At 43.6% G+C, this 25,475-nt stretch overlaps 1 protein-coding gene across 3 annotated transcripts in view; it reads right to left on the reverse strand.

Annotated features, from left to right (window-relative positions):
• PARP4 (poly(ADP-ribose) polymerase family member 4) overlaps positions 1–25,475 on the reverse strand; it is a 97,865-nt gene that overhangs the window by 36,617 nt on the left and 35,773 nt on the right. For 2 of the 3 annotated variants that reach the window (XM_023190321.3, XM_023190323.3), the window contains 11 exons: positions 25,125–25,281; positions 22,868–22,992; positions 17,315–17,446; positions 16,449–16,535; positions 8,493–8,657; positions 7,798–7,844; positions 7,571–7,649; positions 4,846–4,983; positions 3,213–3,408; positions 1,772–1,839; positions 257–444 (listed from right to left, as the gene is read on the reverse strand). In XM_023190321.3, coding sequence (XP_023046089.2) covers positions 257–444; positions 1,772–1,839; positions 3,213–3,408; positions 4,846–4,983; positions 7,571–7,649; positions 7,798–7,844; positions 8,493–8,657; positions 16,449–16,535; positions 17,315–17,446; positions 22,868–22,992; positions 25,125–25,281 — 1,382 coding nt within the window. The remainder of the gene's footprint in view (positions 1–256; positions 445–1,771; positions 1,840–3,212; positions 3,409–4,845; positions 4,984–7,570; positions 7,650–7,797; positions 7,845–8,492; positions 8,658–16,448; positions 16,536–17,314; positions 17,447–22,867; positions 22,993–25,124; positions 25,282–25,475) is intronic. The other variant, XM_023190322.3, reaches the window with a different exon arrangement.

Here is a 25,475-nt window from a genome sequence, read left to right on the forward strand (position 1 = left end):
ACATAAGTATTTTCATGATCATCTTGGTTTTACAGATGAGAGGTTAAGGAACTTGCCCCAGGTCACACAGCTGATGAGTGGCCAACCCAGGTTCTGAGACTCAGGCAGTCTGGCTGGCAGCCCGGAGCCCCATCCCTCTGTGCTGTAAGGCTTCTGGATTCTAGTGTCAACTTCCAAGCCTGCAAAAGTTCTGTGCAGGCCAACAAGAAGACCTCCCCGTGGGTCTGGACTGTGTGACCAGCTCTCTGAGACTCACCCGATACCGCAGGCGAATAACCTGGTGTGGGGGCGGCTCCTCTTCACCAGCTGCAACGTCAGGCTCTCGTCCTGGAGGTGCCCATCAGATACCAGGAGGATGTTCCGTGACCCTCGAGCCGGGTACAATAAGCTAAGATATCGGAGCGTTTTCCAGAAGTCTGTGTTCCCCATGGTAGGTGTGGCCGACTGGAGAAAATGAAGTGAAACATTATGTTCTCCTTGTTGGATACAGTCACCATTTGCTGTCATCATTGACACATCTAAGGACAGTGTAGAGAGATAGTGGCACTGAAAATATTTTCTTTCCCTAATTATACACTTGTGAAACAACTAGATGTATGTCCTTTTAGTTTATTTGATGTCACGCAGTAGCTGTAATATTATCACCTCATGCTTATTTGATTTTTTTTTTTTTTTTTTTTTTTTGAGACGGAGTCTTGCTCTGCCGCCCGGGCTGGAGTGCAGTGGCCGGATCTCAGCTCACTGCAAGCTCCGCCTCCCGGGTTCACACCATTCTCCTGCCTCAGCCTCCCGAGTAGCTGGGACTACAGGCGCCTGCCTCGTCGCCCGGCTAGTTTTTTGTACTTTTTTTAGTAGAGACGGGGTTTCACCGTGTTCGCCAGGATGGTCTCGATCTCCTGACCTCGTGATCCGCCCGTCTCGGCCTCCCAAAGTGCTGGGATTACAGGCTTGAGCCACCGCGCCCGGCCTGCTTATTTGATTTTTTACAGTTTCCAGAGGACTATGACGTCTACGGGAAGAAATGTCCCATCCAATCAGCCCTGGATTTGCCAGCCTGGCTGAGGCAGCTGGTCAGTCTCAGCTTGCTCAATTTTATTATTATTTTATTTTCTCTCTTTTTTTTTTCTTTGAGATGGAGTCTCGCTCCGTCATCGCCCAGGCTGGAATGTAGTGGTGCATTCTCGGCTCACTGCAACCTCCACTTCCTGGGTTCACGTGATTCTCCTGCCTCAGCCTCCCGAGTGGCTGGGATTACAGGTGTATGCCACCACACCTGGCTCATTTTTTGTATTGTAAGTAGAGATGAGGTTTCACCATGTTGCCCAGGTTGGTCTCGAATTCCTGAACTCAGGTGATCCACCCGCCTTGGCCTCCCAAAGTGCTGAGATTACAGGTGTGAGCCAACATGCCCAACATTTCTTTTCTCTTTCTTTCTTTCTTTTTTTTTTTAAATCTCAACCCTTTTAGATGAAGCTGGCTGCATTTTAAGAGGAAAAAAAAGGACAGAAGAAAACTTCTCAAAGCTGTTAATGCTAGTTGCATTAGAGTGGTAGGACACGGGTAGATTTTTTCTTTCTGTTCTTTTTAATTTCCAATTTTTCCTTAATGAGTTTATTATCATTTTAATTAATGAAATAAAGACCCCACCAATATACAAAAACCACAGGACTAGGGGTGCTCTGATGGTGGATTGAGGGGTCTAAGCCCTGGAGGTCCCCCTAAAACATGCTAGGAAAAGACCCAAGAGATACAGGAAGCCTCTTGCACTCACCATGATGAACTCTGTTGCTGCAATATTGCTTGTGATATGCTTAGGATACGAAAATAACTCCTTGTAACCTGTGTAATAAGATCAGCATGAGGTGCTGCTTCCACACGTTCACTTGCTTGACCACTAAAAAACAATAATGTTACTTCATACCATCACGGCTGTCGTAAAGGATGTTATATATTTATGTGTGTACCTTCCTTTTTAGAACACTGTTTGATAATTTTAACATACAAAAGATTCACCACAGGCCAGGCATGGTGGCTCATGCCTGCAATCCCAGCACTTTGGGAGGCCGACGTGGGTGGATCACCTGAGGTCAGGAGTTCAAGACCAGCCCTGGTCAATATGGTGAAACCCTGTGTCTGCTAAAAATACAAAAATTAGCTGAGTGTGGTGGTGGACACCTGTAATCCCAGCCACTGGGGAGGCTGAGGCAGGAGGCAGAGGTTGCAGTGAGCTGAGATCGCACCACCGCATTCTAGCCTGGGCAACAAAGCAAGATTCTGTCTAAGCAAGACTCTGTCTAAAAAAAAAAAAAAAAATCACCACTCTATTTTTCTAAATAATACATCATAGAGCATTCAAACTGTGGTGCTTTACTGTGCAAAATGTTGAGTCGAATTCCATGTGTACGTGCAGATCGCTTGTGCAAAGGTGCAGGGCATTGCAATGGCCTGAGCAGCTTGGCCGCTGGAAGGCCACAGTCTCTGCTCATGCCCTTTGCACTCCCCATGCTTATCCGACCTCGGTCCCAGCAGCAGCAGCAGACCGCACCTCTGGGGAAAAGGGCTGGGCCTTCTGCTGGATGGCACAGAGGATAAGAATCAATAGGACAGGACTGTCCCCTCACTCCACTCTACGCACCTCTCATCCCCGAGGTGCTGCCTTCTGGTGGCCGAGACGTACCTGGGCCCCACCTGGAGGGTGGCACTACCTCCTTTCTAGCGGCGCTGGCTGGATGCTTCCTGAGACCATTTCCTACAGATTTTCTATGACTGTGCTGATGGCAAACGTTTTGTCCTTAGACTTGGGACCTCCTACTCAACAGACCAAGGGTTTTGCATTTGGTTCAGCTGCTGATGACAACAGTAGCATTTATAGCTCACTTACTGTGGAACAGGCACAGTTTAAAAATCCTTTACAGGATTCAATCCTCCTCACAGCAACACTGAGTTAGGGACAATTATCCTCAGATCGCAGATGAGGAAACGGAGGCACCAGAAGTTCAAGTAGCACACCCAAGGTGACACACAGAGCCTGTGAGTGGTACAGCTGGAATCTGGACCTAGGAGGTCCAGCTCCAGAGCTCTTGTTCTTCAGTTTCATACTAGGCTGCTCTTCACTGCACAGGAGGGGTCAGGCACCCACAGCTGTCAGTTCTACAGAGCGTGATTCACATGTGGGGGAAGCACACACAGGACCAGGGCCAAAGCACACTCACCTGTGCCGAACTGGATAATGTTTACTTTTTGCTTCTCACCCACCAAGGACAGCGCATGCAAGGCAATTTGCTTGGCTTGCAAAAATGTCACACCCTCCATGGAACTGGAGCAGTCGAGACATATAATCACTTCGCTCTCATTGGCTAGGTCAGGGAGGTTGACATCAAGATCGGGTTGAAAGACGAGCATGCAAGCCTGAAAGGAGAAAGAAGGTGCTGGACTGGAGCTTCTTGTCACTTCAACTGGAAAAGGTCTACTTAGAAAACTCCAAAACTTTCTAGTGAGGTAAACCTAATGCTATAAAAACAGAAAGAATAAGATGTAATTAACAACAAGATAGGCCGGGCACGGTGGCTCAAGCCTGTAATCCCAGCACTTTGGGAGGCTGAGACGGGCGGATCACGAGGTCAGGAGATCGAGACCATCCTGGCTAACACGGTGAAACCCAGTCTCTACTAAAAATAGAAAAAACTAGCCGGGCGAGGTGGCGGGCGCCTGTAGTCCCAGCTACTCCGGAGGCTGAGGCAGGAGAATGGCATAAACCCGGGAGGCGGAGCTTGCAGTGAGCTGAGATCTGGCCACTGTACTCCAGCCCGGGTGACAGAGCGAGACTCCGTCTCAAAAAAAAAAAAAAACAAGATGGCCTACTAGGAGTTCCAGTCAAAAGTAGAATGTTAGAACTGGGAGTTTCCAACGGAGAAGACATAAACTTCTGAGAGGTCAAGAATTAATATCTGAAAAATCATATAGCATCAACATTATAGAATATATATATATATATATATACACACGTGTATCTCATACACACTATTCTAAGAGGAATATACATGCCATTGTGATTACTAAAATACACACACATACCTTTTGTTCCATTAATTAACCAATACTTAACTACTATCACATAAGTTTCCTTTTTTTTTTTTTTTTTGAGACAAGGTCTCCCTCTATTGTCCAGGCTGGCGTGCAGTGGCACGATCACAGTTCACTTTACCCTCAACCTCCTGGACTCAAGCGATCGCCCTGCCTCAGCCTCCTGAGAAGCTGAAACCATAGGTGTGTGTGACCACATCTGGCTAATTTTTTTTCTTAATTTTTTATAGAGACAAGGTCTCACCATGTTTCCCAGCCTGGTTTCAAACTCCTGGGCTCAAGTGATCCACCTGCCTTGGCCTCCCAAAGTGCTGGGATTACAGGTGTGAGCCACTGCACCTGGCCTAAGTTTCTATTTTCATTTTATCTTAGGAAGAGACTCTTTGTCACAGCCACACAAAATGATCTTATTACCAACCACAAGTAATTGCTTATTTGTTTTTCCAGTATCAGTATTTTAAAAGTATAAAAAGTATACAGAATACCCAACGTAATGTCTGATAGAACATGTTCTTTTGGTGGAGCTTAAGGTAAAAATGCCAATATGTACAGGCAAATCATCCACATAAGGGTTTTGGACGAAACGTCAGGAGTTTGGAATACTTGATATCATAAATATTTTTAGTTGTAGAATCTTGGGATGTGAGAGTTCATTTTGTAATGCTAGTTTTTCAAGACAATCAATAATTTGCAAGTTTAACCAACTTATTCTGAAACATTTTTTCAATAGCGTCTCCTATTTCTAAGTAAAAAGGAGTATACCTCGCTTTCTTTTTCTGGATGTTTTTCAACCCACATTCTTGGGAGATAGGCATCAGACAAACTGATGTGGAGAGAAAATCCACTGCTGTCTAGTGAGCTGCCTTCCATGGTGCTAATGACAGCTCTGCAGTCTGTGCGCTGCAAAACAAACACCAGCACCACAAGGTGAGTAAAGGAGTCACACCATATTAGCAGGTCTGCACTTACCTGTCCCGGAGCAAACCCTTGCATAGCTCACATAACTCTATTAAGAATCAACAAAGTAGTGGTAAATTCCAAAATAATGAAATGTAGGCTGGGTGCGGTGGCTCACGCCTGTAATCTCAGCGTTTTGGGAGGCCGAGGCGGGTAGATCACCTGAGGTCAGGAGTTTGAGGCCAGCCTGGCGAAACCCTGTCTCTACTAAAAATACAAAAAATTAGCCGGGCGTGGTGGCAGGCGCCTGTAATCCCAGCTACTCAGGAGGCTGAGGTAGGAGAATCGCTTGAACCCAGGAGGTGGAGGTTGCAGTGAGCCAAGATCGCACCACTGCACTCCAGCCTGGGTAACAAGAGCAAAACTCCGTCTAAAAAAAAAAAAACCACACACACACAAAACAAAACAGAAAAACCAAAATAACAAAATGCAGGTTTTAGAAGACCATGAGCATATCAGTCACCCTTCTGCAATCCGAAGGTTGATTCACACAGTCAAATTTAGGTACGTGTGAGACAGTCTCAAACCCTGGATCCAAAGATTATAGATCTGCCCATTCAGTTAGACTTATCTGGGTATAGGAGACAGCACTTCAGATAATTAAAACCTAGAAGATTAAAATAGAAAATTCAATGGAAATCTCAGAATTATACCTTATTTGTATATTTTATTTTCATGAATATAAAAAAGCTGCTGAAAATGTAAATAAGCTTTACAACAACAAATGCAAAGGCATGTGCTAGAGTGTAACATGACCACAAAGTCTCTCCACTCCTGTGTGCGTGCCCCTTTGCAATGTGACTTTTCAAGTTCCTCCTGCCTCGAAGCGGCAGCTGTATTTCCACCCTTGAAACTGGAGTTGGTCATAGGACTTGCTGGGGTCAGTGATATGTTGGCAGATGAGATACAAGTAGGGGCGTGAAAAGTGCCCATGCAAGGGGGCTGGCACTCTCCTGTTGCTACTGAGGACTCCTTCACCATTATGTAGTGGCTCACGCCTATAATCCCAGCACTTTGGGAGGCCAAGGTGGGTGAATCACCTGAGGTCAGGAGTTCAAGACCAGCCTGGCCAACATGGCGAAACCCTGTCTCTACTAAAAATAGAACATTTAGCTGGGTGTGGTGGTGGGCACCTGTAGTTCCAGCTACTCAGGAGGCTGAGGCACAAGAATCGCTTGAACCCGGGAGGCGGAGGTTGCAGTGGGCTGAGATCGTACCACTGCACTCCAGCCTGGGTGAGAGAGTAAGACTCTGTCTCAAAAAAAAAAGAAAAGAAAAGAAAAAAAGAAAGGCACTGCAGAAAGGCACAAGAGACAGGAACTTTTTTTTTAATACAACAAAATTTCTCAGAACCGAAGACCACCAGTTACATACAATGAATGAAAATCATATTATTATGAAATTTCAGAATATCAGAGATAAAGAGAAGGTCTGGAATTCCTGCAGAATTCTAAAAAGGAAAATAGGCTGGGTGTGGTGGCTCACACCTGTAATTCTAACACTTCGGGAAGCCGAAGCAAAAAGGATCCCATGAGCCCAGGAGTCTGAGATAAGCCTGGGCAACATGGTGAGACCCTGCCTCTACAATCTTTTTTATTTTTTTTTTCATTAGGCAGGTGTGGTGGCACAGGCCTATAGCCCTAGCTACTCAGGAGCCTGAAGCAGGAGGACTGTTTGAGCCAAGGAGGTCAAGGATGAAGTGAGCCATGACTGCACCATTGTACTCTAGTCTGGGTGACAGAGCAAGACCCGGTCTCAAAAAACAAAACAAAACAAACAAAAAAACTCATCATAATATTAATCATTTCTTGGCTCAGTGGTAAACATCATTTACATAACAAACACTGACTATTGTGAAACAGGTCTTTTGGAATAAAGGGGAGAGGAAAAGTAGGGAGTGAGGTGGGTGGAGGGGGCAAGAGCTACACATCCAACTTCCATAACAGGAAGTCAAAAGATAATTTCTGAAACAGATGAATCAAGAAAAATCATTAAATATTAATATTTAAAAATTGGAGGCAAAATCAAAGAAACACCTCAGATATTCCAAGTGATTCACTGTCTCTGGAAGCTGGTCTGGGGAGAATCAGGGGCAGGACTGCTGCTTCTTTTTTTTTTTTTGAGACGGAGTCTCGCTCTGTCGCCCAGGCTGGAGTGCAGTGGCCAGATCTCAGCTCACTGCAAGCTCCGCCTCCTGGGTTTACGCCATTCTCCTGCCTCAGCCTCCCGAGTAGCTGGGACTACAGGCGCCCGCCACCTCGCCCAGCTAGTTTTTTGTATTTTTTAGTAGAGACGGGGTTTCACCGTGTTCGCCAGGATGGTCTTGATCTCCTGACCTCGTGATCTGCCCGTCTTGGCCTCCCAAAGTGCTGGGATTACAGGCTTGAGCCACCGCGCCCGGCCGACTGCTGCTTCTTGTTAGAAGCTTTTGTTAGCATTATTTCACTTTGAAACCACGTGCATGCATTGCTTTGATAAGATAAAAGTAGTGTTAAAATAAGAGCTCTTAACAAATCAAAGATGCACTAACCTTTTGTTTCAGTTCGTGTGTATCACTGAAAATGAATTCAATCACATACGGCATCTCAATAGACATAGTCAAAGAGAAGCTACCAAAAATGAAGAGAAAGTTGTCTCAGTCTACGATCTTAAATTTCTATCTGAAATTATTTCAAACAATTCTAAATGGAAATTTGAACCAGAAAACTAATATACATTGAATGATTAATTGACAGGTTTTATATTTTAGGTACTAACCTTTGCTTTGTTCCTATTTCTTTTATACAAATCTTCTCTACTGTATCCTGTTAAAAGAAAAACGTATTTGTATAACTAAGCATATATTAAGTTTCACAATGAGACTCTAAACTGAATGTAATCTTGGCAAGGCCACAACTGTCAGCAAGACAGCTGGTTTCACTTTCAAGTAGAGAAACACAGAAACTTTGCTCATGGAATGACAGGAACTTCTAAAATACAACTGACCATTTTGACAGAGATTTTAAACTCTACATGTCTGTGTGTACACACACGCACACACACACACACACATATTTTATACATGTGCTGTACATACAAAGTAGGAAGTTTGGAGGGATATACCAAAGCATTAACTAGTAGCTATCTCTGGGCGATAGGATAAAGGATGGTTTTAATTTTCTTATTTTGGCTTATTTGTATTCTCTGTGCTTACCTAGTTCTTCATGATGAACGTGCACTACAGATATAACATTTTTTGAGTGATTAAGCAGAATAAAAATATGCTTATTGATATCTGTATCTTTTATTCTTTTCACTTTATACACATAATGTATCTAAATGTATAAATGTCAGTAAAATTGACTTTATGCCTAAAAGATTATTTTACATGTTTTTCTCCCCATGCATAAATTCCTCCACCGCCCTCCCTCCACTGCCGCCAAAATCCTTCTTCAAATCTTACGCGTACAAACCTGAAGGTTTTCATTCAAAGCCTTGTCCTGTTGCCAGGGCGCTACGGTGGCGGGCATGAAGAAGACACCAACAGTGCCCAGGATGCTGAGTTCTGTGATGTAGGTAATTTTTATAAGAACCTTAGCCTTAGGGGGTAAGTTTCCAACACTTACAGTAAAAACGTCCTGAAACAGAAACATATGACTTAGCGTGCAACTTGAAAGCATACCCATCATATGCCAGCTAACTCCATGTACTTCTTAAGAAACTTGAATGACAACCTGCCAAGTTCTTCCTCAGAAAACAGTAATAAAACCTAAAAGACACATTGGTGGGGCTAAAGGAGAATCCTGAAGCCATTCACCAGTGGTGGGAACAGGGCGATGTCCGCGGCAGGCAGACGGAGAGAGCCCCCTTGGCAGCTGAACTGGGAAGAGGCACTCATGGACTCTGCCCCCGGGGGCTCCGACGTGTGAGCTCCCTGCACGGGTGGGCCCTGCTGCACAGACAGCCTCCACAAAGCCCTTTCTTGAAGACCCTCCCTGACCTCCACAGCACCCAACACCACTTTTGCCAGCAGCTGTAGAACAGGGCAGTTTTTTCTAAGCTTGCCCCTTGCTTAATTATTTTACCCTATGGTAATTTCTCATGTTATTTTTATTTTTATTTATTTATTTTTTAGAGATAGGATCTTGCTCCGTCATCCAGGTTGGAGGGCAGTGGTGCAGTCACAGCTTAATGTAGCCTTGAAACCCCAGGTCTAAGCCATCCCCCTAAGTAGCCGGGACTACAGGCACGCACCACCATGCCTGGCTGATTTTTAAGTATTTTTGTACAGATGGGGTTGCCCAGGCTGGTCTCAAACTCCAGGCCTCAAGTGACCCACTTTGTGCTCCCAAAGTGCTGAGATTACAGGTGTGAGATACCACACCCAGACTATCATGTTAATTTTTTTTTTTTTTTTTGAGGCGGAGTCTCGCTCTGTTGCCCAGGCTGGAGTGCAGTGGCCGGATCTCAGCTCACTGAAAGCTCCGCCTCCCGGGTTTACGCCATTCTCCTGCCTCAGCCTCCCGAGTAGCTGGGACTACAGGCGCCCGCCACCTCGCCCGGCTAGTTTTTTGTATTTTTTAGTAGAGACGGGGTTTCACCGTGTTAGCCAGGATGGTCTCAATCTCCTGACCTCGTAATCCGCCCGCCTCGGCCTCCCAAAGTGCTGGGATTACAGGCTTGAGCCACCGCGCCCGGCCATGTTATTTTTTAATAAAAAGTCTTCAGCTTTCTTTTAATGGGATGTTGATAATCACTACACAAGGCGGCAACCCCATGACTAGCTAGTGCAGAAAAAAAGAGGCTAGATACATTTTTTTCTGATAACTACGCAGAGATCCTCTCAACATCCCCAACTATGTTCACCATTCTAACTGACCACACTATCATGAAAATTTTCTATATTTAGATTAGGATTAATTTAGGCTTAAAGGTTAAATTGTTACTTTTGACATCAAAGACATCCATTTACAGGATGGAAATAAATAATAAAGAGGTGATTATTAAATACTTAATAGCGCTAGCCCTTGAAAGAAATGCATGTATAAACACCTGAGGTTCATTTGAGAGACTGCCACCTAATAGAGTGGGATTGCAGTTCTGTTTCTGGCTAAAAACAAATACACTATCAAAGTTGAAGGATTTGACAAGCCTATCAGCTGACAATAGCTGAGAAAAGAATGAATGAACTTGAAGCTAGGTCAATAGAAATTATCCAAAATAAAATGCAACAAGAAATAAAAGTGAAAACACAGAGCTCCAAAAGCTGTGGTGCAATATCAAATATGGTCTAACATATATGTATTGAAGTCTCAGAAGGAGAAAGAGACAGAGAGAATGAGGGAGAAGAAATATTTCAATAGATAAGGGTCAAGACTGTCCCAAAATGAATGTGAGACAATCCAAACTCAGAGAAATCCAAGCAAAATAAGCAATACATTTAAAAAATAACATATGTACATCATAGTCAAACCACTGAAAACCAAAGATAAAGAGAATATTGAAGATAGCTTGAGAAAAAAGATACCTTCACATATAGAAGAACAACACAAGAATTAGAGCTGACTTCTGGTCAGAAACCATATAAGCCAGAAGACAATAAAGCAACATATTTAAAATGCTGAAAGGAAAACAAACTGTCACCTAGAATCCCATACTCAGCAAAAAAAAATTTTCAAAAATGAAGGTGAAAGATTTTATGAGATAAAAGAGGAACGCACTCCTCGCTAGCACACTTGCACTAGAAAAAGAAAATAAAGAAAACTCTTCGAACAGAAGGAAGATTTCTTTGTATCTGTACAAAGAAATGAAGAGCACCAGAAACGGTAAAATGAGGATAAATGTAGAGACATTTCCCCTTATTTTTAATTGCTTTAAAATATAGTTGATCATCACATAAACAGAACTAAAGACAAAAGCCACATGATTACCTAACTACACACAGAAAAGGTCTTTGTACAATTCGACATCCCTTTATGTTAAAAACTCTCAGTTAACTAGGTATTCATGGAACATATCTCAAAAGAATAAGAGCCATTAATGGCAAACCCACAGCCAATATCACACTGACTGGTCAAAAGCTGGAAGCATTCCCCTTGAAAACCAGCACAACACAAGGATGCCTTCTCTCACCACTCCTATTCAATATAGTATTCAAAGTTCTGGCCAGGGCAATCAGGCAAGATAAAGAAAATAAAGATTATTCACATAGGAAGAGAGGAAGTCAAACTACCTCTGTTTGCAGATGACAAGATCGCATATCTGGAAAACCCCACTGTCTCAGCCCAAAAGCTTCTTAAGCTGATAAGCAACTTCAGCAAAATCTCAGGATACAAAACCAATGTGCAAAAGTCACAAGCATTCCTATACACCAACAACAGACAAGCAGAGAAGCAAATCATGAATGAGCTCCCATTCACAATTGCTACAAAGAGAATAAAACACATAGGAATACAGCTAACAAGGGAAGTGAAGGACGTCTTCAAGGAGAACTACAAACCACTGCTCAAGGCAATCAGAGAGGACACAAACAAATGGAAAAACATCCATGCTCATGGATAGGAAGAATAAACACCATGAAAATGCCCATACTGCCCAAAGTAATGTATAGCTTCAATGCTACTCCCATTAAACTACCATTGACATTCTTCACAGAATTAGAAAACACTAGGTTAAAATTCACATGGAACCAAAAAAGAGCCTGTATAGCCAAGACAATCCTAAGCAAAAAGAACAAAGCTGGAGGCATCACACTACCAGACTTCACACTATACTCTAAGGCTACAGTGAACAAAACAGTATGGTACCAGCACAAAAATAGACACATAGACCAATGGAACAGAATAGAGATCTCAGAAGTAACACCACACATCTACAACTGTCTGATCTTCAACAAACCTGACAAAAACAAGCAATGGGGAAAGGATTCCCTATTTAATGAATGGTGCTGGGAAAACTGGCTAGCCATATGCAGAAAATTAAAACTGGACCCCTTCCTTAAACTTACACAAAAAATAATTCAACATGGATTAAAGACTTAAATATAAAACCAAAACTCTAAAAATTCTAGAAGAAAATCTAGGCAATACCAATCAGGACATAGGCAGGGTCAAAGATTTTATGAGGAAAACATCAAAAGCAATTGTAGCAAAAGCAAAAAATTGACAAATGGGATCTAATTAAACTGAAGAGCTTCTGCACAGCAAAACAAACTATCATCAGAGTGACCAGACAACCTACAGAATGAGAGAAAATTTTTGCAATCTATCCATCTGACAAAGGTCTAATATCCAGAATCTACAAGGAACTTAAACAAATTTACAAGAAAAAAAAACTATTAAAAAGTGGGCAAAGGACATGAACAGACACTTCTCAAAAGAACACATTTATGTGGCCAAAAAAAGTAAGAAAAAAAACTCAACATCACTGATCATTAGAGAACTGCAAATCAAAACCACAATGAGATACCATCTCATGACAGGCAGAATGGCAATTGTTAAAAAATCAAGAAACAACAGATGCTGGCAAGGCTGTGGAGAAACAGGAATGCTTTTAGTCTGTTGGTAGGAATGTAAATTAGTTCAACCATTGTGGAAGAGAGTGTGGTCTTCCTCAAAGACCTAGAACCAGAAATACCATTTGACCCACCAATCCCATTACTAATGGGTATATACCCAGAGGAATATAAATCATTCCATTATAAAGATACACGCACGTGTATATTTGTTGCAGCACTATTCACAAAAGCAAAGACATGGAATCAACCCAAATGCCCTTCAATGATAGACTGGACAAAGAAAATGTGGTAGCTATGAACCATGGAATACCATGCAGCCATAAAAAGGAATGAGACCATGTCCTTTGCAGGAACATGGATGAAACTGGAAGCCATTATCCTCACAAACTAACACAGGAACAGGAAACTAAACGCAGGATGTTCTTACTTATAAGTGGGAGCTGAACAATGAGAACACACGGACACAGAGAGGGGAACAATACACACTGGGGCTTGTTGGGGGGCTGGGGGAGGGAGAGCATCAGGATAAACAGCTAATGCATGTGGGGCTTAATACCTCAGTGAGGGGTTCACAGGTGCAGCAAACCTCCATGGCATACGTTTACCTATGTAACAAACCTGCATGTCCTGCACATGTATCCCACAACTTAAAAAAAAAAGAATAGTTGAATATATAACAACACATTGTAGGATTTACAATATATGAAGAAATAAAATACATGATGACAATATCACAAAGGATATAGGAAAAAAGAAATGAACGTATACTGGTTGTAATGTAATGTATTCTGGTTGTAAGGTTCTTATGTGTGTAGTAGTATAATATTGTAGGCTGTATGTGGTAAGTTAAAGATGTATATAGTAGTAAACCCTAAAGCAGTGCTGACCAATGTAACTTTCTATGATGATAAAAATGTTCTATCTATGCACTAAGTAATAAGATAGCCAGTGGCCACATGAAACATTTTATACTTAAATGTAAATATCCACATATAATAAGTGGCTACCATATTTAACATTTATTTAACATGTGGCTTTAGAGCAACAATCAAAACTTTAATTTTTTTATTTTTTGGAACAGGGTCTCACTTTGTTGCCCAGGCTGTGCAGTGGTGCCATTATGGCTCATTGCGGCCTCGACTTCTGGGGCTCAAGTAATCCTCCCACCTCAGCCCCTTAAGTAGCTGGGACTACAGGCATGCATCACCACACCCAGCTAATTTTTGTATTTTTTGCAGATTTGGGGTTTCACCATGTCACCCAAGCTGGTCTTGAACTCCTGGGCTCAAGTGATCCATCTATCTCAGCCTCCCAAAGTGTTGGGATTACAGGCATGAGCAACCACACCTGGCCAACAATCAAAACTTTTTAAGAGAGATGTAACTGGCCGGGCGCTGTGGCTCACGTCTGTAATCCCAGCACTTTGGGAGGCAGAGGCAGGAGGATCACTTGAGGTTAGGGGTTTGAGACCAGCCTGGCCAACATGGTGAAATCCTATCTCTACTAAACATACAAAAATTAGCTGGGTGTCGTGGTGTGTGCCTGTAGTCCCAGCTACTTGGGAGGCTGGGGCAGGAGAATCGCTAAAACTGGGAGGCAGAGGTTGCAGTGAGCCAAAATCACGCCACTGCACTCCAGCCTGGTTGAGAGTGAGACTCTGTCTCAAAAAATAAATAAATAAATAAATAAAAGATAGAATTAATAAGCCAATAATGGAGATACAATGGAATCATTTAAAAAACAATATAAGAGAAAGCAGGAAAAGAGAGGGAAAGGAACAAAGAACAAATGGTACAAATAGAAAACAACTAGCAAGATCATAGATATAAATCCGAACAGATTAGTAATTGTATTAAATAAAAATGATCTAAACAATACAAAGTGCAGAAACTGTCAGATTGGATAAAGCAGCAAAATTCAACAGTATGCTATCTAAATAGTATAGGGTTATGGTGACAAGTCAGTCTAGATGTTTTGAAAAGGAGAAAATCATCAAATGGTCATATAAATTGAAGTCTTGGACGCATTGCCATTTAATCTGGCAATGAGGAGGACACAAGTCGTCCTAGGCGGGCACTGTCTTCATCCTTGGTTTCGGCACCACAAATTTCTCTTTATTTTACCATTAAGTATCCTTTTCTGTTACTTCCACACTTAAATACTGGGGATTACAAGCTAGACCTCTATCTTTACAAACAGTATATTAAGAGTTATAAGACAAATATGTACAGATGGCCATGGGAAAATGAAACCAGGGGTCTTTCCTGGGGGAAGGCAGGAAAAGCTTAGACGGAGGGATTCCTAAGCTAAGACTCGTTTGTTTGTTTAGAGACAGGATCTTGCTCTGTTGCCCAGGTTGGTGTGTAGTGGTGTTATCGCAGCTCACTGCAGCCTCAAACTCCTGGGCTCAAGTGATCCTCCCGCCTTGGCCTCCCAAAGTGCTGGGATTACAGGTATTTATATAACAACACATGGTACTGTTATGCACCTGGCATATATGGTATTTATATAACAACACATGAATACCATGTATTATGGTATGAGAACATTATAGTCACAAGATGTCAAACACATTCTGGGAGACCTGAAGGCTTGGGTTAGCAATAGTTCTGATCGGACTTTACCCACAGGTAGTATCTCTTGTGAAGACTGCTTTCTTATGGAACATATTCCTAGGGAAACATGTAAGTATTTAGGAGGAAACATTTACCAACTCACATAGGAGGACAACCTGATAACATTAAGTGGCAGCCTCTCAAATGAACCCTGGGCTTCTATACACACAGTTTGGCCACACATAGAGCTAGCACTGTTAACTGTCCAATAATCACCTCTTCACTGCCATTCCCATCCTGCAAGTGGATATCTCAGATCTCAAGACCAATAATTTATCCCTTAGATCTATATTAATCTTGAATGTGCCCCAGCCCCAGCAAACATTCCATTTTCAAAACACGATGGCCATGTGTCACCCTCAGAGGCGATACTCAAACATATGGCCCCATCTGCAAAAACAACTAAAATACCTGCACTAGAGTTAGACACTGACTACACGCAATCTAGCACCTGCCAGAGGCCTCGTGAAAACACCTGATATTGAAGGAAAGTAGTCCAGTCGACCTGCCAGCTGTTCCCGCTTCCACGCTGTCCAGGTCACGTCCCTGCTAAAGCCAATCACCTAAAAGCACAGGAACTGGGCCCAAGCAGGACCCGGCAGAAATGCCTCCCTGCTTTATGATTGGACCATCTGCTGGGTGAGCTTGCTTCCAGGAAAACTGTAAATATATCACACCCTTCTTTTCTTTTTTTGAGGCAGAGTTTTGCTCTTGTCGCCCAGGCTGGCGTGCAATGGTGCAATTTTGGCTCACTGCAACCTCCGCCCTGCGGGTTCCAGCAATTCTCCTGCTACAGCCTCTCCAGTAGCTGGGACTACAGGTGCCTGCCACCAGGCCCAGCTAATTTTTATATTTTTAGTAAGATGGAGTTTCACCAAGTTGGCCAGGCTGGTTTCAAATTCCTGCCCTCAGGTGATCTGCCCGCCTCGGCCTCCCTGAGTGCTGGGATTAAGGCGTGAGCCATTGCGCCCGGCCAATGTATCACACTCTTATCAGAAGATGAAAGTTATATACCTCAAATGTTATCGTTTTCTGTCATTCCTTCTGGAAAACTCGGTTCCCAATGACAGGCCTAGCTCTTCCTGTTTGTCTGGAACTACTGGCGCCGTTTCCTCCTTGGTTCAGTTAAGTCAAATGGGTCTGACTGGCGTGGCTTCCCCTTACTTAGAGCAAGTGAAACTCTGGGGCCTACAGCAGTGTAAAGTATCTCAGCCTCTAGCGTGAATTTCATATTTCAAATCCTGCTCTAAGTCTCTTTCCCTTTCCTGTATGCACATGGCATGCACACCAAGCCATACCGGAGCATCCTGACTCATCAGGTAAGCGCCATGGCCCTGGGTCACGGCTTCTCGGTACTCTCGCTGGGCTTCTTCCTTCTCTTTAATCTGGAAAAGATGATTTTTAAATCATTCCTTACATGAAGAGTGACTTCAGACTTTCACGAAGAAAACAACATCAATGTTTATTAAAACTCAGGCAAAAACTAAAAACTGAGTCTAAGGTGAATGGAAAGTTAAATAAAGTGATCATCGAAATGTACTTATCTGATGAGAACCTGAACCAGGAAAGGCCAACTAAAGAGAAGTCTCTTTCAGTTGTGATCAAAATATTTCAGAATCAATAGTGAAAAAATTTTTTTTTGGTTGGGAGTTTATGCGCAATAAAACATAACTACTTTAAATTTGGGAAATTGTAGTTGATAATTGTAACGGTGCACTAATCCTTACAATAAACAAAGAATTAATCAACTGTTGTTTCTTTATTTTTTTTAGAAAATTATAATAGCTTTCATTTCAGCTCGAATCCCTGACCTCAAGTGATCTGCCTGCCTCAGTCTCCCAAGGTGTTGGGATTACAGGCATGAGCCACTGCACCCAGCCCTGTTAAACTTTTCATGCTGAAATCACTCTTACAGTGCCAAGGCAAAGAATGTGCAAGACACTGACGACAAACACTGGACAGACAGGGGTAGAAACCCTTCATCAGGAAGGGATGTTTGAGGGAGGCTCACTGTGCAAGAATTGGTTCTTCAAAGAATATTCTTGTTTTATGATAAGGCTGCTTCTCAAGCTTATAGCCACGGGGACTCCGAAAACAAAGATTCTGGGAAATGGAAGCTGACTTTGAAAGCAGACAGCGGGCACGATGCATCTTCTCGCCTTACCTCTCCAACTATGTGCTTCCCATTGATGAAGGCTTCGAAGCCACACACAGCGGCCTTGTCATCCAAAGGAAAGATGTATTTTGCCTCAATGGGTACATGACTTTTATTTGTGTATGTCTGAAAAACAATGACCTGAAGAAGAAAAAAAGCCATACATCTGATGAGACCACATGGACTACATGTGCAGGAACAAGGACGAATGAAAATGATTTTGCATATTTATTTGAATTTCCTTGAATTTGTATCACGTCCCTCAAATTCCCAACCCTCGCTTCACTTCTGCAATGGAGAGCCAGTGTCATGTGACAAAAGGCACCAGTCCCACGGTTAGGTGGTTCGTACATGTCCGACTGGAACAGAAGCCACCTGAAGTGTGTCTTACCAACACTGACTTAGCAGAGGCAATATAGCTCTTGTTAAGACGGCTGGAAAATTGCCCCTTTCGCGTTGTGGGCTTTGATGCCTCCTTAGTGCCATGTTGGCTGGAAACGATTCCAGAATAGTCCTTCTATCCTATCGGCTCTCAGGACTTGGCATTTCCTCCTGGGGACCTCTCTGTGGCTCTCCCCTTCTCCACACAGCCCTCATCTAGCTCCTCATCTCTCTGTGCCTTGGTTCTTCCAGAATCAAGTCTTCTCCACTCCTCTCTGTTGTCTGTATTATCTAGTTAATCTTTCCAACAGACTGTTTTCATCACTCCTTCACTCAGGAAAAGGCGGGAGTCTTTAAATATTTGAAAATTAAGAAAAAAGTCAGAAAATTAAGAAACAGTAAGATTTTAAACATGTGACAAAAATAAGGCAAAAATATTTAATGATCTCTAATCAATAATCCAGGGAAGAGACAAAAATGAAAAACTAAAAGAAAATCTAACTTATTTGAAAACATTGTCCACACCTGGATTTGCTGCAAGCTGGGCTGCCCCTAGGGTGTGTAGGGTGCCAGGCAAAATTGTTCAAGGAGTCCTTGTTAATATAACCAATTTGAGTCTCCCCAAATCAGCAAGTCAGCACCCTCCTGCAGACAGAATCTCCTGCCATCCTGCAAACGAACACCTCGCTGGCCAGTGGGTAGGATTTCTGGAATCCCGGTCTGGCCAGCCACCCAAGATGAGGCAAAGGTGTGTCCTGGAGTTTCCCAGTGATCTGGGCTACGCTGCATGCAATGAATGGTTAGAGTGTGCCTGGCGGGGAGGCACCAGGACTGGGGCCCACCTAGCACTGACTGGGAGGATGTCAGACACTGTCCCCTTGACTGTGCGTGGAACTCCTTCTCGCCCTCTCTTGGATTTCCCCAGTTTCACCAAACCCTCAAAGGCACGTATGCTTGCCCTGAGTCTGATAGTCAGGATCACTATCTAATTGTACTTGGTGGAGACTGATGTTTCTTCATTCGCAGTAGCTGTCCTGCCTGTTCTAGTTAGACCTGCCTTTGTGCACGAGTCCCCAAACATCAGGCCTGTGTCAGCTGCACCCTCTTTGTATGTCACACTGTGTGGCTAGGCACTCACAAAGGTCAGTGATTTTAGATAACGATAATAAAAGTATTTTTACCTGGCCTTAGAACAGAAACTAATATAATGTGACACATTTTGACATCTTAATTTTCTTCCCTTAGATAAACCCATTATGTAACTAAGCTTAACATTATTAATTTATTCCAAGAAGGGTCAAAATGTATGTGCCATGCACAAATAAGAATCTACAGCCCAGCCTCTGCTTGGATACTCAAGCTCAGTCTACAGTCTGGCTGTTTCATCATAAAATGAGTGAGAAATTCACTGCTAAATAGAGAGGTATTTTGTGGCAAACTTCCCCAGGGAACAGGCCTCTTTGGGTTTGAAATAAATGGTACAAGTCATCTAATCCCAAATAAGGCATGGAGCACACATGCCTCTCCATGTAACCTAGTCATACTTTGTTTTGCATGTAAAAACAATGCCCTAAGTCCTTTATATTTATTAGATCCAATAGCCACAACACTGATGGGCAGGTATTATTATTTCCATTTTACACATTAGGAAAACGAGGCAAAGAAGTAACTTTCCCAAACTCACAGCACTAGAAAGAATAAGCAGGAATTCAAAGCTAAGCCTTACGAACTCCAGACCCTTTGCTTTGTATGATCTACCACGCTGCACTACGGGGTACTGGTTAAGAACCCGGACGCTGGAATCAGAATGATCTGAGTTCAAATTTGGGCTTTATCGTATTGTTTGTCCCTGGGCCTCAGCTTCTTCATCCAAACAATGGGCATAATTATAGCACTTGGCTCATGGAGTCCGAGAGAATTAAGTACTGCATGTGGAAAACTCGGCTGAGGGCCTGACTCTCAGGACGTGATAACCATTATGTTTACCGATCCTAAGTGGTGCCAAAGGGATTGGCAGAAATAGAACATGTCCCACGAACCCACAGCTGGGTCTTTTCAAAGTCTATGATGTTGCTCTGAGCTGCCTTGAGGATGTACGTATGGGTCAGAGCGGGCCCAGGGGTGGAGGTCAGCTATATCCAAACTGCCCTTCTCACCCGACACCCCGTCTCCCCAGTTTAAGGTGGTCACTAAAATGGAACTAATTTCCCTCTACAAGGATCAGAACACCACGGCACTGTACTAGAATGTTCTCAATCTCCTAAAAGGCCTTTATGGTTGTTCAATACAATCTTCAGTGTCAAAAGCCGATGACGAGGCCAAATCTTAGCAAACCAATTCAATTTTAGAAAACTGAAAACTTGCCAAGCTCTACCACTGCATCTGGCCACCTGGCACCCCTGGCGCTGCCTCCCATCCTGTGACTGTGGATGGTGATCCTGCTGTGAGCTCCTGGCTGTGGCCCCAGCACCTGCATTAAATAACCCTCCTGCGATGCTTGTCTTTTTGCTTTGACCAGTTCTTACTCACTTGGTATTTAATGCTCTTTGTGAGCTTTAGTGCAGGTAATTTAATAAGGTAGGGTTTGTTCCTTCTCTTTCAACAACCTGGTTTTTTTGGTTGATTGGTTGTTTTGAGACAGGGTCTCCCTCTATCACCCAGGTTGGAGTGCAGTGGTGCGATCTTGGCTCATTGCAACCTCTGCCTCCTCCAACCCGCCCTCCTATGACTTTGCCCGTTCTAGTAATGGCAAGTCATCCTCCCATCTCAACCTCCCAAGTAGATGGGGCTACAGGTGTACACCACTGTGCTCAGCCAATTTTTGTAGAGATGGGGTTTCTCCATGTTCCCCAGACTGGTCTGGAACTCCTGAGCTGAAGCAATCCTCCTGCCTCGGCCTCCCTCCCAACGTCCTGGGATCACAGACATGAACTACCGCACCCGGCCACCACTCTGCTATTTATGATAGCAAAATGTTTATATTTTAGTAGCTAACAAAGATTTGGGAGAACAGTAGAATTCATCTCTCTCTGGGAAGAAAGTGCTTTGATCACTGCCTGGCACAACATAAGGGCAATATACATGTTTATTACATAGAAATGTTAAATAAATAAGGGCATAATAAAGTTCTAAATTGAGTCTTCAGAGATATTTTGATAAAAGTAAAATTCAGAACGGTTTACCAGGGAAGTCTTTTCAACAATATTTCCTATTTATACAATAAAACATAGAGAAGGATGTAGAGAAGGAAGCAGTTCCAGCAATTCCCTTCACCCAGATCACCAGGCTTCCCTCCTGCACTGACTCCCACGTATGGTGTTGTTTCTGGCGTCTTCAACCCCCACTCCTCTTCAGCTGCTATCTCATCTTCTCTCCTATGTCTCCCAATTCTTCCTCCCATTCTGTCTTGAACTTACTCTGATCAGCCTTTCACCCCCACCACACCATCAAAAGGCAAACAATCTCATTGCTAAATCCAATGGTCTCATTGCTGAATCCAATGGTCAGGGCTGGTTGTTATTCATGAGACCCACCAGCAGCCTTTCCTCCTCTCCCTGTTCAGCTGCCCTCGTGTGTCTCCACAGCTGCTCTCTCCTGGTCTCCGTGGCTGACTCAGCCTCCTCCCCTACGTCTCCATGTTGGCCTCTGTTCTCTACGGATTCTCTGGGTGTTTAATCTGGGCTCATGACTTTAAACACTACCTGAATGCTGCTGACTCCCCACTTGTAAGTTCAGCTTGGGTCTCCTCCCTGGTCCTATGTAGTCACAAGACCCGCTTGGCCAAAGATAAACTCCGGCTGGCCCCCAACCTGCCCTCCTGTGACTTTGCCCATTCTAGTAAATGCAAATATGATCCTTCTAGTTATTCAGGGCAAACACACTGCTGTCATCCTGGGCCACTGTCTTTCTCTCGTGTCCCGTCCCTATCAGCAAATCTGACTGGCTCTGCCCTCAGGCCTTGGCAGACTCCATCACTTCCTACACCCCCACTGCACACATTATTCTCCACATCACCAGGTCCCTTAACTGAATTGTGTCAATCAATCATCTCCTCTACGTGATGTGACGTTGCACCCGCTGTGTCCCCTTCAGGACTGAGACTGCTAGGAGTGTCACCTGTGGGGCGCCTCCCCAGAAACCATCCTCAGCCAAAGACAAACTGCCTTAGCCAAGGTTCTGACCCCTCCCTGGAGCAGCCCATATACCAGGACTGGCCCCAGTGGGGCTACAAAGCCTGGCCCTCTTGCCTTGATTCAGACCTTCTCTCAAGGACCACTCTGGCCCAGAGCTTCCCCCAGGATCATCTAAGGACTCTGTTGTCTCCTTGGCCACATCCTGCCTCCCTCACTCCCTCAGAGGTGCAGCTCCCGCAGGCACAGTCCCACAGGCTTCCTGAAAACAAATTCCATCCAGAGTCTGCTTTCCAGGGAACATGACCTAACATTTCTCCCACTGGTCCTCTTCCTACTGTTCCCAACATGGTGGCCAGAGTGAGCCAGTTAAAACAGGTCTGTTCATGTCATTCCTCTGCCAAACATCTAGAAGCTTCCATTTCACTCACAAAGACAGCATGACCTGTGTGCTGATGTGAGAGCCCCTCACCTCTCTGACTCAGTCCTCATGCACTCTCCCCTTTCCACCCCACTGCAGCCACAGTGTGTCTCCTTGGCATGCCTGGACCAGATCCGCCTCCTTCCCACCTCAGAGCCTTGGCATGTGATGTTGCCGCTGCCTGGAATAAGCATCCTCCGATGTCCACACGGTTTAGCCCCCACTTCCTTCAGGTCTGTATGCAGGTGTCACCTTCTCAGGGAGGCCTCCTCAGCCATTCTGTTTACGGGATCAAAGGCCCCATCTTTCACAGCTCCTATCCCCTCCTGCTCTCATTTTTCTCTTCAGCCCCTGTCACCAACTAACGTGTCATGTGTTTCACTCTTTCATCATGGTGACTGCCTATTCCCCCACACAGTGTGTGCTCTACAAGGGCAGAGCTCTGGTATTGTGCATTGCTGGATGCTCAGAGCCTAGCTAGTCCCTGGCACGGAGTGCTCAGTGAATAGCTTTTGAATAAATGAATTTTAGAATTTATCTATTCCCTTTAGCTCATGCAACTGCAATCAAATTCTCATGTATGGTTTACATCCATGTAGTTTAAGTGTCATAAAGCCACAGAAAACATACCTGGGCTACAGTGTCTATGATTCTCCCCTTGATGTTGACATCCTCCAGAGGAACCAAGTTTCCAGACGCATCCTGGAGGCCAGCCTTGGTGCTGCTGTAAGTTTTGGCATCTGGTAACTGGTAATCTAAACGTTAAAAATGTTACCCTTAGCTTTCAAAACCATCCCTGTCTGTGTTTGTTGTCTTGATCTTTATTCCTTCTCCATGCCTTCATGCATTATATTTTAGGGAAATTGGACAAATAGCATTTTATGATTTTCAACAGCCAATTCTGAAAAGCAAGTGAACCCACATTAGAAAAATGGGAGGCGCCTTCTTTTTTTTTTGAGACAGTGTCTCACTCTGTTACCCAGGTGGGAGTGCAGTGGCACAATCTCTGCTCACAGCAGACTCATCCTCTCCGGCTCTGGTGATCCTCCCATCTCAGCCTCCTGAGTAGCTGGGACTACAGGCATGCACCACTATGCCCAGCTAAATTTTTGGTATGTTTTATAGAGATGAGGTTCAGCCATGTTGCCCAGGCTGGTCTCGAACTCCTGGACTCAAGGGATCTACCTGCCTTGACCTCCCAAAGTGCTGGGACTATGGGTGTGAGCCACCATACATGGCCTGCCTTTTTTTTTTTTTTAAAGACCCTTCTACTTAAATTCCTTTTTTCTTCTTTTCTTTTTTTTTTTTTTGGTAGAGATGGGAGTCTCACTATGTTGCCCAGGCTGGTTTTGAACTCTTATGCTCAAGTAATCCTCCTGCCTCAGCCTCTCAAGTATCTGGGACTATAGGCATGTGCTCTTCTGCCTTTTGAATGTAGAGACTTTGGGGTGTCCTATTGAAAACATAGCATTACTTGACATGCATTTAAACATACACACAAATACACAGAGGTCTTCAGACTGTCTCAAGTGTGGCTGAAGCCTGAATCCAGGTGTCAGCATTCCCTGGCTTGTAGTGTGCAAGGGCTCAGTCACTAGTATTTATGGTGCCACACAAGCATTTTGGGATGGCATGAAACAACATAGATTTTCAGTCCAAGGAAGACTGAATCAACTCCTACGGCGCATACTGAAAAACGTTCACATCGTATTCTAAAGTGGTACCAACATACAGATGAGGTTAGGAAATAAAAATACATAGTGTCTTGCCAGATGTTTCACTTAATGACTCCCAGAGAAAAAACTGGAGTCACCTCTGAACACACATGCGTTTCTGACAACAAATAATTTGAGCACCATCAAAAATGTTACTGTGTTGTCACAGTCCTACTAATTAACACCGTAATTGTTTGGGCTCATACTCGGAGAAGTGAGTATCCTGTTTATGCTGGCACTGCTACGGCTAACATGGACACCACGCATGACAATTTACTCAGTGCCTCCGGTTTCCCCTTCCACCCTTACAGCAATTCTGTCGTGCAGGTACTGCTCTCTTTCCCATAGGAGAGAAGGTGGAGTGCAAAAGGTCATGCAGTTTCAAGACTGCAGGGCGGCAGGGCGACACTGAAACCCCGGGCTTCCTGACTCCACAGCGGCTCTGCTGTCTGTTCTACCCACCCCATTACACGTTCTGCACCATGACATCTTAGCAAGGTTCCACAGGTTTTAGCCTTGGCTATTCCTGAAGAGAATAAGCTCAACTTCAGTGTGTTAATAAAGTCACATGGAATTTTGAAATCGCTTAACCTTCCTCAAGCATCCTGGTTTTTATGTATGCAAGATAAAAAAGGAAATGAGGCTGACCATGGTGGCTCATATCTGTAATCCCAGCACTTTGGGATACCAAGGCAGGAGGATCGCTTCAGGCCAGGAATTTCAGGCCAGCCTAGGCAACACAGTGAGACCTTGTCTCTAAAAAAAAAAAAAAAACAAAAGTCATGGAGAGTCGTCTTAACTACTTGGGAGCTTGAGTCAGGAGGATCATTTGAACCCAGGAGTTTGAGACTGCAATGCGCTTTGATCACACACTGTACTCCAGCCTGGGGGACAGAGTGAGACTTTGTCTCAAAAAAAAGAAAAGAAAAGAAAAAAAAGAAATACATATATTTTAAAAGGAAGTGCTTTATTTTGATATTAGGCAGAGGAGTTTGACTGATGTTAACACTGAGAGAAATCTGTGGGAAACTATTTTGAGACTGAAAGGAAATGAAATACTTAGGGATGAGGTCACAGATATAACAAATGCAAATATACATTCCATTGAAAATATAACATTTGAGGTCTATAAACATAATAACATAAAACAGCATTCAAGAAAATTGTCCTACCTTGAACCTTTGAAAAATCTGCAAACTCAGGTCTGTACTCCTCTAATTCAGTACGATTACTAGGATGAAAGTCCTTTATTTGATCTCCAGGCATGGAAAATTTAATAATATATTTCATTTTAACCTGATTGGTTTTATAGACAACAAATTCATCATCCTAGAGCAAACAGAAATCAGTAGGTGATTAACAACAATAGCAACAACATCTGTATTGGCAGATGTTTTCATAAAAGCATGTTTGCTAATTTAGAAAATGTTGAATTCATTCAGTAAATATTTAACAATTATTTAAACTTAAGCATATTTAATGAAAACAGGAGCAAAACACTGAGGCTCTTCTTAGAGCATTCA

This window comes from Piliocolobus tephrosceles, chromosome X, assembly GCF_002776525.5.
Source record: "Piliocolobus tephrosceles isolate RC106 chromosome X, ASM277652v3, whole genome shotgun sequence".
Taxonomy (NCBI): domain Eukaryota; kingdom Metazoa; phylum Chordata; class Mammalia; order Primates; family Cercopithecidae; genus Piliocolobus; species Piliocolobus tephrosceles.